Here is a 15,833-nt window from a genome sequence, read left to right on the forward strand (position 1 = left end):
TCAAGTTGTAACGAGTCATTTCTATATGTTTTTATTGTTAAATGAATAGATTAATTTTGCATCATAAATATCTAAATACAACCACTTTTATTTTGAAATTATCCAATCCAATCCAACTTTATTTGTAAAGCACTTTAAAACAAACACAGTGGACCAAAGTGCTGTACAGAATAATGGATAAAAGACAGAAGACGTAAAAGACAGAAAAGCTCATTGAGGCAATAGAGTACAGTTTGAGAGCCCGGTCTTAGAGTCTGAAAGTGACTCTTTTTACACACCAGTTTTAAGTATTCTCAGCAAGCAAAATGGGCTCACCCCATTGGCAGACAAGGAAATTAAAGTCAACATAAGAAGATTTGGCTTATTTCTAGTAGGCAGTGAAATGTGCAGTGAAAACAAATCACTTGCTGTGTGCAAAAACACCACTACAGTATAATGAGAAGCACAGAGAGTTATGTGGAGCTGATAGGCTTAATCAGCGGTGTGTGAACTCTGACAGTGATTTAAAATGTGACAGCAATTGTTCATATTTCAGTTTTCCACGACAGTTTGAAGCAGGTGTAGCTTTTATTTGCTGAGCCTTTTGTTAAATGGCTAAAAATCTGTGCGACAGAAAAGTAAAAACTTCAATTTGGTTGTGCACTGCAGTCAAATCCATTATAATTACCATTGTGGAGAAAAGCTGATAGAAACAGAGAAGAAAACATCTCACTTTGGAGCTACTTGTTTAACAAGGTTAATGGTGCTAATGTGTTGTGAAATGTGTAATGAATATTTCAAAGCTTCGCTGTGTTTACTATTCCCGCTGCCGATGTAAATTGTGCCAAAACACTGCCAGCGGTGATAAGGGCTGAACGCTCCCACATAAAGACAGACTCCTGTGTAGCAACACCATCTGTCTGTCTCTATCACTCTCACACACATTTCTGTCTCCTCCTCTTCACTGCGCCAAGGTGCCTTGCTCTCTCTCGCACCCTTTCTCACTCGCTCTCTCCTTTCACTAACTTCCCCTCTGCTGAAAGGCCCCAAAATCAATCGCTCACTCAATTTCCATCAGCTCCAGTCGTCAACACGGCGGAATGAAATGGAGGGAGGGACTCGCGCGGCTCACGCCAGTCGAAAGTAGACATTACTGTTGAATCACAGATAAGTTTCTCCTGAACTGTCTGTCTGACTATCTGAATGTTGCGCTGTATGTGCCTATGCTATCATTTCCAAAGCCGTCAAAGCAGCCACTGACCTTTAAATGAACCTCACCGCAAATGGCAGCATCATTTCAGGCCACTGGTGATGATGGATTACATACTGCAAAAAACAGCCCTGCTAGAAACAAGCCAAATATTCTTAAAGTGAGCTAAATGTTCTTGTTTTAAGAGATGCTGCAAATGTCGCTTGGCTTAAAACTAGCCTGTAAATCTGTAATGTTCCTTCAAAAGAGGAAAAACTAGACAAAACTAGACAAAAACTATCAAAGATTTCAGAATGTTATCACAAGCCAATGTATGAAATGTTAATATTAAAGTCTTCCCATTCTAGAGTAAAGAATCTATACATTAGAATGTTCTTATTTTTGCACACAGCAATCCATGATGGAGAAATTTACTTGTGTATTTAACAGTCCAAAAATATTCTTGAGATATCACTAATTTAAGCAGATGTTGATTTTATTAAATTACCCTTTTCTTAAGTGTCAAAATTCCGTTTTTCCATCCATTTTCAGTGAGAGTGAGCACGTCTCTAGCATATCTATGCCATTATTGATCCATAATAACCCTACAAGCATAATGTAAACCATTGATACTAGAGAGAAATAGAGAATATATCCCTTATCGGAGACGTTGACCAATCACAGAGCAGTTCACAGAGGGGGCACTTCTATTTTTCTGTATGAAGCACATATGTCTTTTAACAATCTACTGTTTTTCCAGCCGTCAAGCAGCTTAAACATGTGTTTAATCAAAAAAAAAAGCTTTAAGGAAGAATTTGATGAGCCCTCTGGGAAATAGTTAGTAATATATATATATATATGATACAAGAAAAGGCCGATAATATTATTCTATTGTTATAAAATGAAAGAAAAGGACTTCTGCATCACTAATCTGGTCATGTCATACAGAATAATTTGACGGTAAAGACAGATAACCTTGTGAGTGTATCATCTTGTACGACTAAATCAATCATGTTTGAATTAATTCAGAGCGGCGTTTCGCTCTAACCGTGACAAACGCTACAGAAAGCAAACTCCATTTTGTCTTTAAAATATTCATCGTCAAGTGTATTGGCAAACACAAACAGCTGACACTGAGTGTTTGCTCTGGGATATTGGGCTGGGAAGGGAGCAGCGTCTTCGGCCTCGCGGGAGGGAGAAATTCAATTGAAGGATTTGGAGAAAATCCTGGCAGGTGAACTGCGTCTGCTCCGGCTGCAAATGTTGTGTTCTCTAGCATCCTGCTGTTCTCCTGCAGGGCTGTGTGTGCATGTGTGTGTGTGTGTGTGTGTGTGTGTGTTTGAGACAGTAGAGGTGAGGGGGCGGGTTTGTAAAAAGCCAAGGTTTTTTTTTTGAGTTTTTTCAGTAAAGAATGTAATTAATGCATCAACATGCACCATGCTCTGGCATTATTGATCGATAATTCCATAATAATCCTAAACATAAAAGAAATCAGTAATGATGGTGATATGAAAGAGAATTTCTCATCTTGGGAAGATGAGTATGGAAGAATTTAGTGTATTGTATACACTAAATTATACTATATATATACACATATACATATATACATACATACAAATACATGTATATACATACACACACATATATGTATATATGTATATATGTATAGATAGATAGACAGACAGATGTGTGTGTGTGTATATACATGCATTATACATAGAGTGTAGTACAGCAGTGGTTCCCAACCTGTTTTCCTTGAAGCCCCCCTTGCTTGTGTCCAGGACAAACCAGGTCCCCCGACTCGAACCCCTGTCCAGGGCACGCACACAAAAAAGAATTAAGTAAAAAGTTTATATGGAAAACTAAACAGCAGCTGTAGGTTTCTGTTCCTCTTCTCACAGTGTATAGATAAAAATTGTCCTATGCTTCCATTAAATCAAAATCAAAAAATTGCCCTTGTTTTCTTCTACATTATACAGTGTAATACACAATAGTGTAGTATAGTATAGTACATTATACAGTGTAATACATAATAGTATATATTATACAGTGTAATACACAATAGTGTAGTATAGTATAGTACATTATACAGTGTAATACACAATAGTATATATTATACAGTGTAATACACAATAGTGTAGTATAGTATCGTACATTATACAGTGTAATACACAATAGTATATATTATACAGTGTAATACACAATAGTGTAGTAATAGTACATTATATGTAATACACAATAGTATATATACAGTGTAATACACAATAGTATAGTATAGTATCGTACATTATACAGTGTAATACACAATAGTATATATTATACAGTGTAATACACAATAGTGTAGTAAAGTATAGTACATTATACAGTGTAATACACAATAGTATATATTATACAGTGTAATACACAATAGTATAGTATATATAATACAGTGCAGTACAGTATAGCTTGTACCAGTACTAGTACAATACAGCATTGTACAGTGAAGGACAATATGGTACTGTGGAGTGAGATTTAGTAAGTATAGTACATTGTACAGTGTAATACACTATAGTATAGCATAGTATAATATTATACAGTGTAATACACAATAGTAGTATAGTATAGTATAGTATAATAAGGTACAGTGCAGTACAGCATAGCTTAGTACAATACAGCATTATATAGTGGTAAAGGGTTATATATAAGGACAGTTTAGTACTGTGGAGTGAGGTTTAGTAAAGTATATTACAGAGTAGTATAATTCATTACAGTATGGTTTGGTACAGTACAGTAAAGTACAACATAGTATAGTATGTATACAACTGGTTTTAAGCATTTTGCAGGTGATGACTTTCACAACCCAAAGGTCCCCCAATTGGTGAGCCCTGACAGAGTCTGCAGCCTATTTTCGATAACGATCGCGAAAGAAGTGAATTTTGAGAGAATATTTTGAAACTGGGCATCAAATTAAACGACGAAATCTGGGCTACAATGCAGTAAAAATGTGACAAACACGGCTCAAATAACACCTAAATGAATAACTACGTATCAAACTTCGTAAGTACAGCTGCGTCAAAATGTATTGCGCATTTCACAGCATTTCTTGGTGAGGAAGATGTTGTTTGTAAGCTTCTTTGTCAATAAAAAAAAACAAAAAAAAATATTTTGCTGCATTACTGGAGCTAAATTAACACTCCGCCATTTTGTCCAAAACACACACAGAAAGCTGAGACTCTGCTGTACACCAAAGCAGTATATGACAAAGCATTACGGAGATGAAAGCCAAAGAATACAGACAACAAAAACCGTAAACTTGCTCTTACCTTTGATGTTTCTCCGTGAAAATGAATCTTTCACCGCTAACAAAGCGCTCTCCGGTTAGACTCACGTCCTGTGTTACATTCAAAAGCTTCTGGGCGTCTCTAGGTGACGTCATCACGTTTTGAGAAGCATTACTCTACCCTAAGGCAGCAGCCAGGCGCGTCACATCTGCGCGTTCTGTTGCTTCTCATTGGCTAACTAAGCTGTCAATCAAAATTCACAGCGTCCTTCTATTGGCTGTAAGGAAGCCAATGAGGTGTCGTCCATTCATGTAGACCATTCCCTCGCTGAGATACAGGCCAGCAAAGAGACACAAGTCTCAGTGGAGCCATCTGGTGTTTGTTTTTGGAATGGAAAACATATTAAAGTCTGCAGGAACTTTGAAACAATGCCATAAATTGTTTTATTGAACATTACTAGTTATATAAAAGTGAAGAAAGTAGTTTAATACATGGTTTAAATACAAATGGCACAGATGTTTTCCAAATGAGTCCTCGTCTGTAATTTATGCACTAAAGTCTCTCTAATTTTGTTCTGCTTCACTTGATCAAATCCTTATTCATTTATTTATTTCAGGCAAAGCTGAATTATTTTACACTGATATTTACACATATTGGGGGTCCGACGATTCTACAGTGAACCCGTTTGATACAGTTTGATCAACATGACATAAGCAGTTGATAATGACAAGTGACTGAGTAATGTGGAGGTTGAACAAGTGCCGTTTATATGACGTTCAAGTCTGATCTGTGAAAAAGAGTCAATGAAAACAACTGTCAAATGATGCTCAATACACTGCTTATGTCAGAGCGCCATCTTGTGGATTGTCTGGAAGTTGCAGTTATGCCTGTGTCATCACATGTGGATGAGAGAAAGTACAGATAAGACCATCTATTTGACTTGGGCCGCATTTACACTGCACAGTGCAAGTGACCCATTCTGATCTTTTCCTCCCACGATTCAGAAATGACCCATGACAGCGTCGGAAAATGCACATATCTGGAAATAAATCAGACATGTGCATTTGTTTTGACAACATGACTGGACACATCAGATACTCCACAATCAACACGACCTTAAAAATGACATAAATAAACATGCATCTATGATCATATGACCCTCCTTCAACCGGTGCTATATAGGCAACATATCAGAATAAAGCATCAAGACCTGGAGTGCAAATGAAGCCACATTTCCTTCATTGGAAATGGTGAGTTGATGAGGAGATAATACTCAAATTCAAAATACTACAAATGACCTCCCTAACTGACAAAACTGGAGAAAAAACTGAGTGAGACAAACCAATCAGCAGCAGGACGGTGGCAGCGGCCAAGAAGTAACTTCATGTTACTCCTTTGAGTGACAGGTCTATTTCATGTTCCTATTAAGTGTGTAAGCAATCATGAAACAAAGTGTCACACAATAAACACTTCCTTTGGACATAATCCCTGACCTATGTGTTCTCTATATCTCAATGAAATGCATTGCTTTCATTTTTACTGCCGGTCAAACAGTTTTCATGTGTGTGTTTGGTTTTATCCGAAGAATCTGATGTTACGTGAGTGCAGACTGAAAACGGGTTTGGCAGGAAGAGGTTTCAGGAAACTTGAGGACTTGAAAAAGTCTCCACGGGACAAAGTACGAAACAATCGTACTGCACGAAATAAAAAACTAAAGCTGTGCTGTGTATTTGAGAAAAGAACGTAAACCCAACATTAGAACTCCATCAGGTATGCACGGGCCTTCATGAGGCGCTTGATGCGACTCTGCAGGGTGGCCCTCTTGCAGCCTATGTTTAGATCCTCCTTCAGCAAGAACTCCATATTCTCCTTATCCTGTATCATCTGCATCATCTGCCTCTGCAGCTGCACAGCAGACTCCTGCAACATCTGGTAACGAATAACCATCGGTACCTGGTCAGCCAGACGCTGACTGGCAATCTGAAGGCAGAGACGTCAACGAATAATACATAGAATGTAAGTAAAGACATAATAAACACGTTCATTCACACACGTAATGGCCATTTCTGTCTTAAGCTGGTTTCTGGTGCAGAAGTCAGTGTGTTACTATGTGTCAGCAACTTCTAACTCGGGTTTTAAGTCTTTACTCAAATTGAATACTTACGTTGTAATATGACTTAAGGTGTAACATCAACTCCTGGAGTGTTGCATGATTATCCATGCAGTTCCTTTCTTTATGAAGCTTGGGACCTTTCCGTCTTTCTTCTTCCTCACTCTCCTCTTTCTTCCTGTCACTCAAACTGTTGCTGTAGGTTCTGTCCTGGGAGTAAACAATCATTTCCATCTTGAACTGGGTTCTCAGCATGGACTCTGCAGTGGACTCTCTTTCTAGTTTTATGGTTTCGATCTTTGCCTGAAAACACATGAGAACCTCATGAGTCCGCAGCATGAAAAATGTGACAGCGACAATCACAGTAAGAAACATAAAAGACCTTGGCTGTTTTTACGAGGTTAGGAAATCCGGTGAAGCTACACTGGGCCAGCTGTAGGAACAATTTCCTAACAGCATCTGAAAGAGATGGAAATGCGCTCGGTTTGGACTTCCGGGTGTGAATGGAAAGCAGCATGAGACTGTGCATTCAATCACATACCTGCAATATCCCTGAGTTTCTTGACAGCTGGCTCCTCCAGCTGTTTGATCTGCTCCTTGACCATGACCTCAAAGGTCTTGTAGTTGATGAAGCCGGGCAGTTCTCGCCCGCGATATTTGTCTTCATAGATCGCTACCTCTTTGTCAATCCTCGCGTTAACTGTGACACACAAATATACAGAAATAAATATATCTTTCAAAGAAATCCAGTCATTATTGTCACGGCATTGGTCATGTAGACGTAAAAACTATTTCTATCGGAGATATTTTGGTGTCAAACCTTCATCACGGAGTCCAACGGTTGCTTTTAAAGTCTGTAAGCACCTCTAAGGTCTTACAATTACTTACCTTTTGGCACTTGCTGGCCAAAGTACCAGTATACCAATATGAGGGCTTCACAATGTCATTATATCACTTCAAATCGCAGCACAGTATGTGAAACAGCAGATATTTAAGAAGCAAAAATCACCTGTACAACGGTTTTCAGTTGTGCCTTGTCAAGAGTTTGAAACCATCAGTTGTCTTGAGCAGAGGTAGAGTGGGGCCACACTTCTATAGAGTGAATATTCCTATTTGACCCATGTGAGGGAAGAACCGGTCAACTAAGTCAACAACAGTCCGTCATTATTTAAAGACACGGAAGTCAGTCAATCTGGAAAATTCCAAGAAGTTTGAATGCATCGTTACGTGCAGTTGCACGAACCATCACAGAGAACTACCCCAGGAAAGGAGGACCAAGAGCCTCAGACACCGCAAACCACGACTGAGGAAGACGACAATTGCTTTAGCCAAGACAAACAAGAACAGGATTTTTTTATCTATTTAGTTCACAGATACATTTATGGCAACTGTGTTCACTCTTTACTGGCGTTACTTTCACTCCACTGTTCTCTTAAAGTGGCTAACGTCGGACTGTAGGAGTCTGGAAACGGTGTAGTCACCCAACACTTGCAAGAGGCGTGGCCAACAGACGCCATTGGCTCGACCAACAACCAATCAAACCAATGATTGGAGTGACGTATGCAGTGTGATGAAAGTGGTTGGCTTTTTTAGGAAATTCTGAAGTTGGCCAAACGGTGTCCTTGTCCACAGAGTGACATGAAATCACTGGCAGCTACACCCACGTAAGAGAACACTGCTGATGGACAGCTGTACACACCGGCCAGAAAACACTTACACTTCTGTCCTGTGTGGGACAGGTGGATGCTCCACTTGTCAAACTCTCTCCTGAGTGCAGAGAAGATATTGAGCTTCTCTCCACACCTGAGTTCCTCTCCCGCAGCCAGACTGATGGTGTCCTGAGTGAACGCGGTCACTTTCTGAGGAACACGCCGCAGAAACAACAAAGGGTGAAACAAAGCGATACTGGCTGGGCACATTTCGTCTCCACTGTTCATTGCGAATGAATGTTAAGGAGTGTGAGGTGAAGTCGCTCACGTCAATGAGGAAGTAGAGCCTCTCAGCTGCATCAGATGGGGGTCCAGTGCCATATCTCACCAGCTCCGCCTGAGCCTGTTCAAGTTTTTCCTCTATCTGCTCTTCCAGTCGAGGGAGAGATTTCTGAAAATTGCACATAAGCAACGATGGATTACTGAATGGGCCTAAGGGCCTATAGGGCTCAGGGGCCCCTAAAGCCTTTGCACTACCACCCCTATATATTTGCTACTATGTTATTCATCATTCACTCATACATGTGCACTTATAAAGTCCAGATTCAGTACATTTCGTGTGAGATATTTGTGAACATGAAAAACATTTAGCGTCTCACAGGCTCATCATCCCCCCCCAGCATTGAAGGGCTTAAATCTTAAGACACCAAAGAAGACGGAACCACGTCTGATACCAATCTCACAACCAGATACTAATATTCTTTTTTACTCAATTTAAGTACACACAGCTGACATGGTGACTGCAGAGTAGCATGTGGTCACATGATGGTGTTGGCACATGTCTCTCCACCAATACCTGACCGACACCTAGTGATGGTGAGATGAAGCCTCATGACGGATTGAACCACTTGAGCCAATTGGTTCGAGAAAGGGTTCATTTCTCGAAGCTTCATGTGCACACAAAACCACCTACTGGCCAAGTGTATAATCACATGCAGCTGTAGCTGAACCACATAATGTTGTGTGACTATGAATTACAAAAAAAAGTATGACCAAATAACTTCTGTACATATGTGTTTAATACATGTTTTGAATGTATTCTGTGTGTGTAAATCTTCCCAAAATGGTAATATCATAATATGGCAGGTTGTGCAATTTTTTTCTGGAAATGGCATGGGCCTCGATACGGAACGTCACATCACTACCGACACCCAAGTTGCAAAATGATCATTTTTAGGTTAAACTGTTGAGATGAGTCAACAGAAAATGAACCCTCACCTCAATGTGATGCACCAGTTCAAGTGTGAGTTTCTCGGCCAGTCTGGGAACAGTGGCTTGGCCGTCGTCATAGAGAGAGCTAAAGCAAAAAAAACAAACAAAAACAAAGGACTTTGAAACTAACTATTTATTCCATGTTTAACACAAATCAGCAGAGGTGTAACGGTACGCAAAAGTCACGGTTCATTACGTACCTCGGATTATTTGACATCGCGGTTTGGTACGGAAAGAAATGTGAAAAAACATGGAATAAAATACATTTTATAGATTTTCATGTAAACGCTCTCCTGCATTCAGTAGTAAGTGCTATTCTACACCATGAGATCTGGTGGATTTAACCACACCCCCAGTGTGACGTCCTGCAGGCATGGGGAGGGGTGAAACAAACAGTGTTGTGGTTGTAGCCATTCTAGCACAACTAGTGCTAGAGATTTAAAAAGAATGAGAGACTTATTAATTATGATTATGATATGTTAGCGCACTGGAACCACACTATCAAATGTCAAGCACACTCATTATATACAAAGGTGTTTTCTTCCATGTGTGATCATGTTATTGGAGGTCAAAGGTCAGATTTAGTGACCTTAACAACAGAGCAACACAGAGCTACATGACTTGTCTTCTTTTTACGGTTAGTTTCCAGTCGACTGGTTATTGTTACATTCATACTGTTAATAAACGATTCAAATGTAACAATGAGGCATTAGTGTGGTACAAAGTGTGTAAACAAATGATAGACATTATATCATATCATGACATCTGTACGTTCTACAGTATAAATACTCCAAAAATGAACTTACCAGAAATGTGCATGGTCTGCAAAGAAGGCCTTCTCTCTTTCTATTGCTTCAGCCAGAGACACCTTCTGCATGATCTCCTGCTGACCCCTGCACCTGACAATCATGTAGCCCTTCTTCAGGTGGATGACCTCATTTTGGAGGATGTCAATCACCATCTGCTCCGTGCCTTTGTCCACCAGGTCAGGCTTGGTCAAGATACCTGAAAGAACCAGACATTTGATGAACTTGCCCAAAGGCTAACTGGAGCTTCTCCTAAAGCCGAATCTATATTACCCAGAGTCCTCTCTCCTTCAGGATCCTCCTCCTGTGCCATCTGCAAAGCCTCTGTGGTTGCCAGGTCCACGTTGCATGCATGAACCACCAGGCAGATAGTTTCTTGTTTTGTGATGAACTTGTGGATCAGTTTCTTTATCTGAAAATAAGAAATCATATAGTATTTATATAGTATTTCAAATTCTGAGTGAAAGCAATAAATGCATCTATTGATATCTTCTATATCTGGAACAACAACATGGCTGTATGAACAAAGGGCAACACACCCAGCCAGAATGTCCATGAGGGGCATATTCAGGCTGACAATATAGTAGGTCCCAAACAGGTTTGACCATGATTTCTATGGTGGCCCCACCTGTGTTTGCCCACTTCACGCTATTGGCCACCCGTTTCCAGGCTACCTGGGTGTGAAGAGTGTATGTGCACCCTCTTGGGATGCATCGATCCGATATTTGTATCAGGTATCGGTCCCGATATAGAAGAAAATTCTAGATCTGGTATCAGGTATCGTGACAATGGTCCGATCCATAGCGGCCGATCTATTCAGTCTAATTCTATTCGTCGTACGCACGCAACATGCCGCGCAGAAGTCCACGTTGTTTTCAAAATGAAGCGAGCGCAAGGATCAGTTATCTGGAACTTCTTCACACGACCTCAGACAACAAACTCCTCGGCTACTTGGAAAAACCTGCGCAGTAAATGTTCCGAGGTGCGGTCATCGCAATGGATGGGCGACCGCTGTCGGGGGACAAGGGATTCCGGCTGCTAATTAGCCGCCTGGAGCCACGCTACGACATCGCATTTCAAGTTTAACAACTCACTGGCTGGATGAGACTTACGTGCCACACAGTGCAATGTTAAACGCAACAAACGTCCGTGGGTCACACACCAGTGATGTGATTGCAAGTTTGACAAGTGCAAGTGGCAAATTCCTTTGATTCTGGGGGACAATGGCAGTGTAGGTGCCATATTCTGTTCAGTATTATTTGTGTGCAATGTTTGTTTTTGGCGTCCTCTACAGTTTGGAGTTTGAAATGTCAGGTGTGGCTGATTACACGGCAAAGAGTTTTCTACAATGGCTGAGCCAACATTCTGCTCCTTTGTTTGTTTTGAGTATTAAAGGTCAGTTTTCTTTTATTTTTTGTTAATCGAATAAACCACAAGACCTTCTGCAAACTCAACAAACTTCTTTGTTATATTCATACATTATATTCTTTGTCACCTCATGGACTCAAGCATTGTAAGAATCTAGTCTGCAGTCAGTCACCAGTGATGTTTATTGGAACCAGGAAAAGCTGAGATGTGAAAGGCGATGGAGAACATGAGAGTGCGCAGTCTAGGCTGCTTCTCGTTGTGAATGAGGGACTTCTATCTATTAAATAAATAAATAAGTCATTCAGTACATTTCTATCTGTTTATATGTTTTTAAAAAAACAGGAAAGAAATGTGGCCTTGGACAAAAGAATGATCCCAGTCTTTTCCAAACAACGAGACATAGCGTTTGTTACCAGAATTCGGTATCGGATCGGCATCAGCCGATTCTAAACCTCAGATATCGGTATCGGAAGCGGATCGGTGCATCCCTAGCACCCACATGTGTACGGGTTCTGTCAGGGTACTCAGGCTTCCTCGCGCAGTGCCAAATTGGGGATAAGATTAATTGGACACCTTAATGGAGTGGCCCTGCGCCTCTCATGTGGAAGACAAAGCAGTAGAAAATGGAAGGATAGAGCATCACAATTTTGCGATTGTAGCTCTAAAATGTCACCTTTTTTTTGGCCATCATTCCTTCAAACCACGCATGTTGGAAAACCATTTTTAGCAATATAACAGAAAGCTCCCCAAATAAAATCTACTCCTGCTTTAAGTGTACAGTATCTTCAGTATATGTCGTATACAAGATCTTCATATTGTACATGAAGATCTTGCTAATAAAATCTTTTATAGTCCGCTCAGAGATGATGACCCTCTTTTATAGACGTTTTATTGAACCTGGGTAACCTTGTTAAAGTGGAGACTCCAGAGACAGCATCGTACCTGCTCTCCTATGTTCACTGGCTGTCCGTGTACAGCCACTCTAGTGATGCCAGGCAGGTCAATAAGCGTCAGGTCTGGAACATCAGGAGAGGCAATCTCCAGACTGATCATGTTCTCACTGATTCCCACACCAACCCCAGCAATTTGAATTTGAGCTGGAAAGAAAGGATATGAAATATGATCATTAACAAAGGACATTGTTGCGTCAGAGATGTATTTTAAAAAGAGAATACTGCACCTTCTTCAATCTTTTTCTCCACATCTGCGGGGTCCTGTATCTCCTCCTCGTGGTCCTGGTAGCTTATCTTTCCCTGCCACCCCTCTCCATCATTCTTTCTCTTCATCTTCAGTTCAAGTGGACATCTTGTTACGATACCTGAAATAATAATATCACACACACAACACAAATGACTCTTTAATTTATGATACATCAGCGATTATTCGATTAATCGAACATTAATTGTCCCGATTTTTCAACTTCTTAAATGTGAATATTTTCTATTTTCTTTGCTCCATATAAAACCGAAATCATTAAAGGTGACATAGAATGCTTGTATCACACATATATGTTAGTTATGGAGGTCTACTTACATATATGAACTTGTTTTCATGATTAAAAACCTCCTAATCGCTGCAAACGAGCCGATCAAAATATCTCCTCACTGACGCTCTCGTCAGCCGCGCTGTTTCAGACCAAAACCACACCCCTAGAATGTGGACTGTGTTGTGATTGGCCAGCCAACGAGAGCTTTCCCACTGTCCTGTGATTGGCCAGGTACCTGGAAGTGACGTAATAGATAGGCCAGCTCTCAGATACACAGCTCCCCCTCTGGCACGGTGGATGCTCTGCATCTCAGCAGCTACAACGAGAGTAGTCCTTCTTCTTCTTCTGCGGTTAAATGTACGCAACCAGATGTGCCCGGATTAGTGCCCGCACCAGGAGGCGCTACGCTGGTGAGAGGAGTGGTGAGGATTTTTGATGACGACATCAAATTAAGGAAGTGCCGATCCGCTTCGCAGAGGCCAGGAAAACAATACAACACTATTTTCTCAGCAGTGGCTGAACTGTTGTTGTGAAACTTTAGGGTTTCATAAACGAGGTCATGACGCAGATACACACACAAACGCAGCGTTAATTGGAGCTTCCGGTCTATGTGGGCTTTAAAATGGCATTTCACAACAAAACATCTGTTTCAAAGCCTACAGCACAAATGCAACAAATAAGTAAAGCTGCATCATATGAAGTAAATGCATAGGTGACTGTATATCTGTAATATTTGTTTATTGTTGCCAAGGAACTTCTGGTACATGTACAAGCTTCCGCTGTTTTTATGTTCATCTGTGGAAACATGACGCCTTTTTCTCTACAACGCGTCACAGCGACAAATAAAGTGCGAAATCCGTGTGTAGCCAGCACATGGAAGCCTTGTTTACGTTTTAGACGCAAACCTGTTTGATTGACACCGCTTTCAGCCAATTGGAAGGACATTGGAAGTTGTGCTGCGTTCCAGTGCAACTCCAAAAAGCAGGAAAATTGAGCGTCCGGCTCGAGAGGCCGTGACAGACGCTGACCGGTGTCCCAACAAAACATGCTACTTATATAATATATAATATTATATATAATATCGCGTGTAAACACAAATGAAAACAACATATGTGTATGTGTGTATGTTGCAGTTCCAGTGAACGGGACTCACCGCTTCCTCTCGGCAGAGCTACCCCTGACAGCGCCTCCAGCACGGAGCTCTTCCCCGAGCTTTGGTCTCCTATGACGGCGATGGCAGGCAGCGCCAGGTCCTTCTCGACACCCAGAGAGCGGAGAGAGTCGATGAGGTCAATGCAGGGACGAACCTTCTCCTCATATTGTTCATTGAGGTTAGTCATGATGGCAGCGTCAAACACAGAGAAGAGTTCACGGATTGAATGAAGTCGCAGTCCTCCTGTGTGGAGTTTAACTAGTGGGGGCGGGGCGGGGCGGGGCGCGCGCGTGTGTTAAGTTTCGTTTTCTTGGAAACTTTTGAAGTCTCTCTAAAACAAGTATTTACCAGGTCTAAACAACGGATAATGTGCACACATAATGTTGTAAGGTGACATCTAATGTACCAAAAGGCTCCTTTTCAATTAAACATAATACAATTGAATATTTCGCGGCCATTTGTGCTGCCTTTATAATATGTACTTATAATTTTCTAATAAATAAGATAAAAATATAACATATTATCACTACATGTTACAATTAAAGTTTGATTTTACTTGACCCTGAGTGGTGACCTCAGTGAACACTAGAAATGAAACCCTACCAACAAGTAGGTAAAATGAAACTTATTTAAGTCTTGATTTCCACACTTGAGTTTCATTTCTCTGGCTGTATGTTTTTACACATTATTTCCTGTTTGAACTGAATGTGATTGAAGCTTCAGGTTTCATTATATCCAAATGTGAAAAAAATGATACTATTGTGGCGGGCACTGAGGGGTGTGTTCTCTCACCCAGTTGGTTTCTGGGTAAGGGGTGGTTCATTTGCTGTATGGGGCACATGTGCTCTTGCTGTTCCAACTCCTAGAGAATAAACCTGTGTTACTCCTGCCACACTATCAAAAAATATACTATCACATGTCAACGTTTATAAAGATATGTGATGTAATAATCACATGTATTAAAGGTACAGATACATAATTCTGTTGGCATTATTTATCAGGTAGTCCTCAATAACATAATGTAAGCATGATGTAAATCAGTTGCATATGAACAAAAGAGCTCAGGATGGAGATACTTCATTCCAAGCCTTTAGAAATGTAAGCAGTGACCCTGTTCTAATCAACCTCTCGACATTTCAAAGACCAGTTAACCAACCTAAACTCTACAAACTCTTCCTGTATGCTGGTACCAACACATCCACAACCTCGCCCCTCTGATTCTCTGTGACCTCATTCTGCTCCATCAGATCCTCCTCCTCCTCCATCCACCTCACCGCCCCCCCCCACTTTCCCTTCTTCAAATCCAGAATCAAAACTCACCTGTTCAAAATAGCCTACTGTCTGTAATTTCACTATTCTATTTCTAATTGCACTGATTTTTTATTGTTTGTCTCTGTAGTGTCCTTGAGTGCTTGAAAGGTGCTAATAAATAAAATACATTATTATTATTATTATTATAATAAACTGTCATTGCCATTCATTGCCCCTCAGTTATTATTATTATTGTTATTATTATTGTTGTTGTTGTTGTAGTAGTACTACATAAACACATACATTGTGT

At 40.5% G+C, this 15,833-nt stretch overlaps 1 protein-coding gene across 2 annotated transcripts; it reads right to left on the bottom strand.

Moving 5' to 3' along the window:
• Positions 1-5,172: 5,172 nt before the first annotated feature.
• LOC122767846 (interferon-induced GTP-binding protein Mx) lies at positions 5,173-14,513 on the bottom strand. 2 transcript variants are annotated; one of them, XM_044023357.1, is made up of 12 exons: positions 14,273-14,513; positions 12,814-12,951; positions 12,576-12,730; positions 10,539-10,677; positions 10,266-10,464; positions 9,466-9,544; positions 8,516-8,638; positions 8,256-8,397; positions 7,080-7,238; positions 6,921-6,997; positions 6,593-6,841; positions 5,173-6,408 (listed from the first exon to the last, which is right to left on the bottom strand). In XM_044023357.1, the coding sequence occupies exons 1-12, from the start codon at positions 14,457-14,459 to the stop codon at positions 6,184-6,186; spliced, it is 1,872 nt and encodes a 623-aa protein (XP_043879292.1). In that variant the 5' UTR covers positions 14,460-14,513; the 3' UTR covers positions 5,173-6,183. The 2 variants fall into 2 exon arrangements, with proteins under 2 accessions (XP_043879292.1, XP_043879293.1); XM_044023358.1 differs by lacking the exons at positions 5,173-6,408; positions 6,921-6,997 and having other exon boundaries at positions 6,642-6,841.
• Between the last annotated feature and the right edge of the window lie 1,320 nt (positions 14,514-15,833).

This window comes from Solea senegalensis, linkage group LG4 (genome assembly GCF_019176455.1).
Source record: "Solea senegalensis isolate Sse05_10M linkage group LG4, IFAPA_SoseM_1, whole genome shotgun sequence".
In the NCBI taxonomy this organism is placed as follows: domain Eukaryota; kingdom Metazoa; phylum Chordata; class Actinopteri; order Pleuronectiformes; family Soleidae; genus Solea; species Solea senegalensis.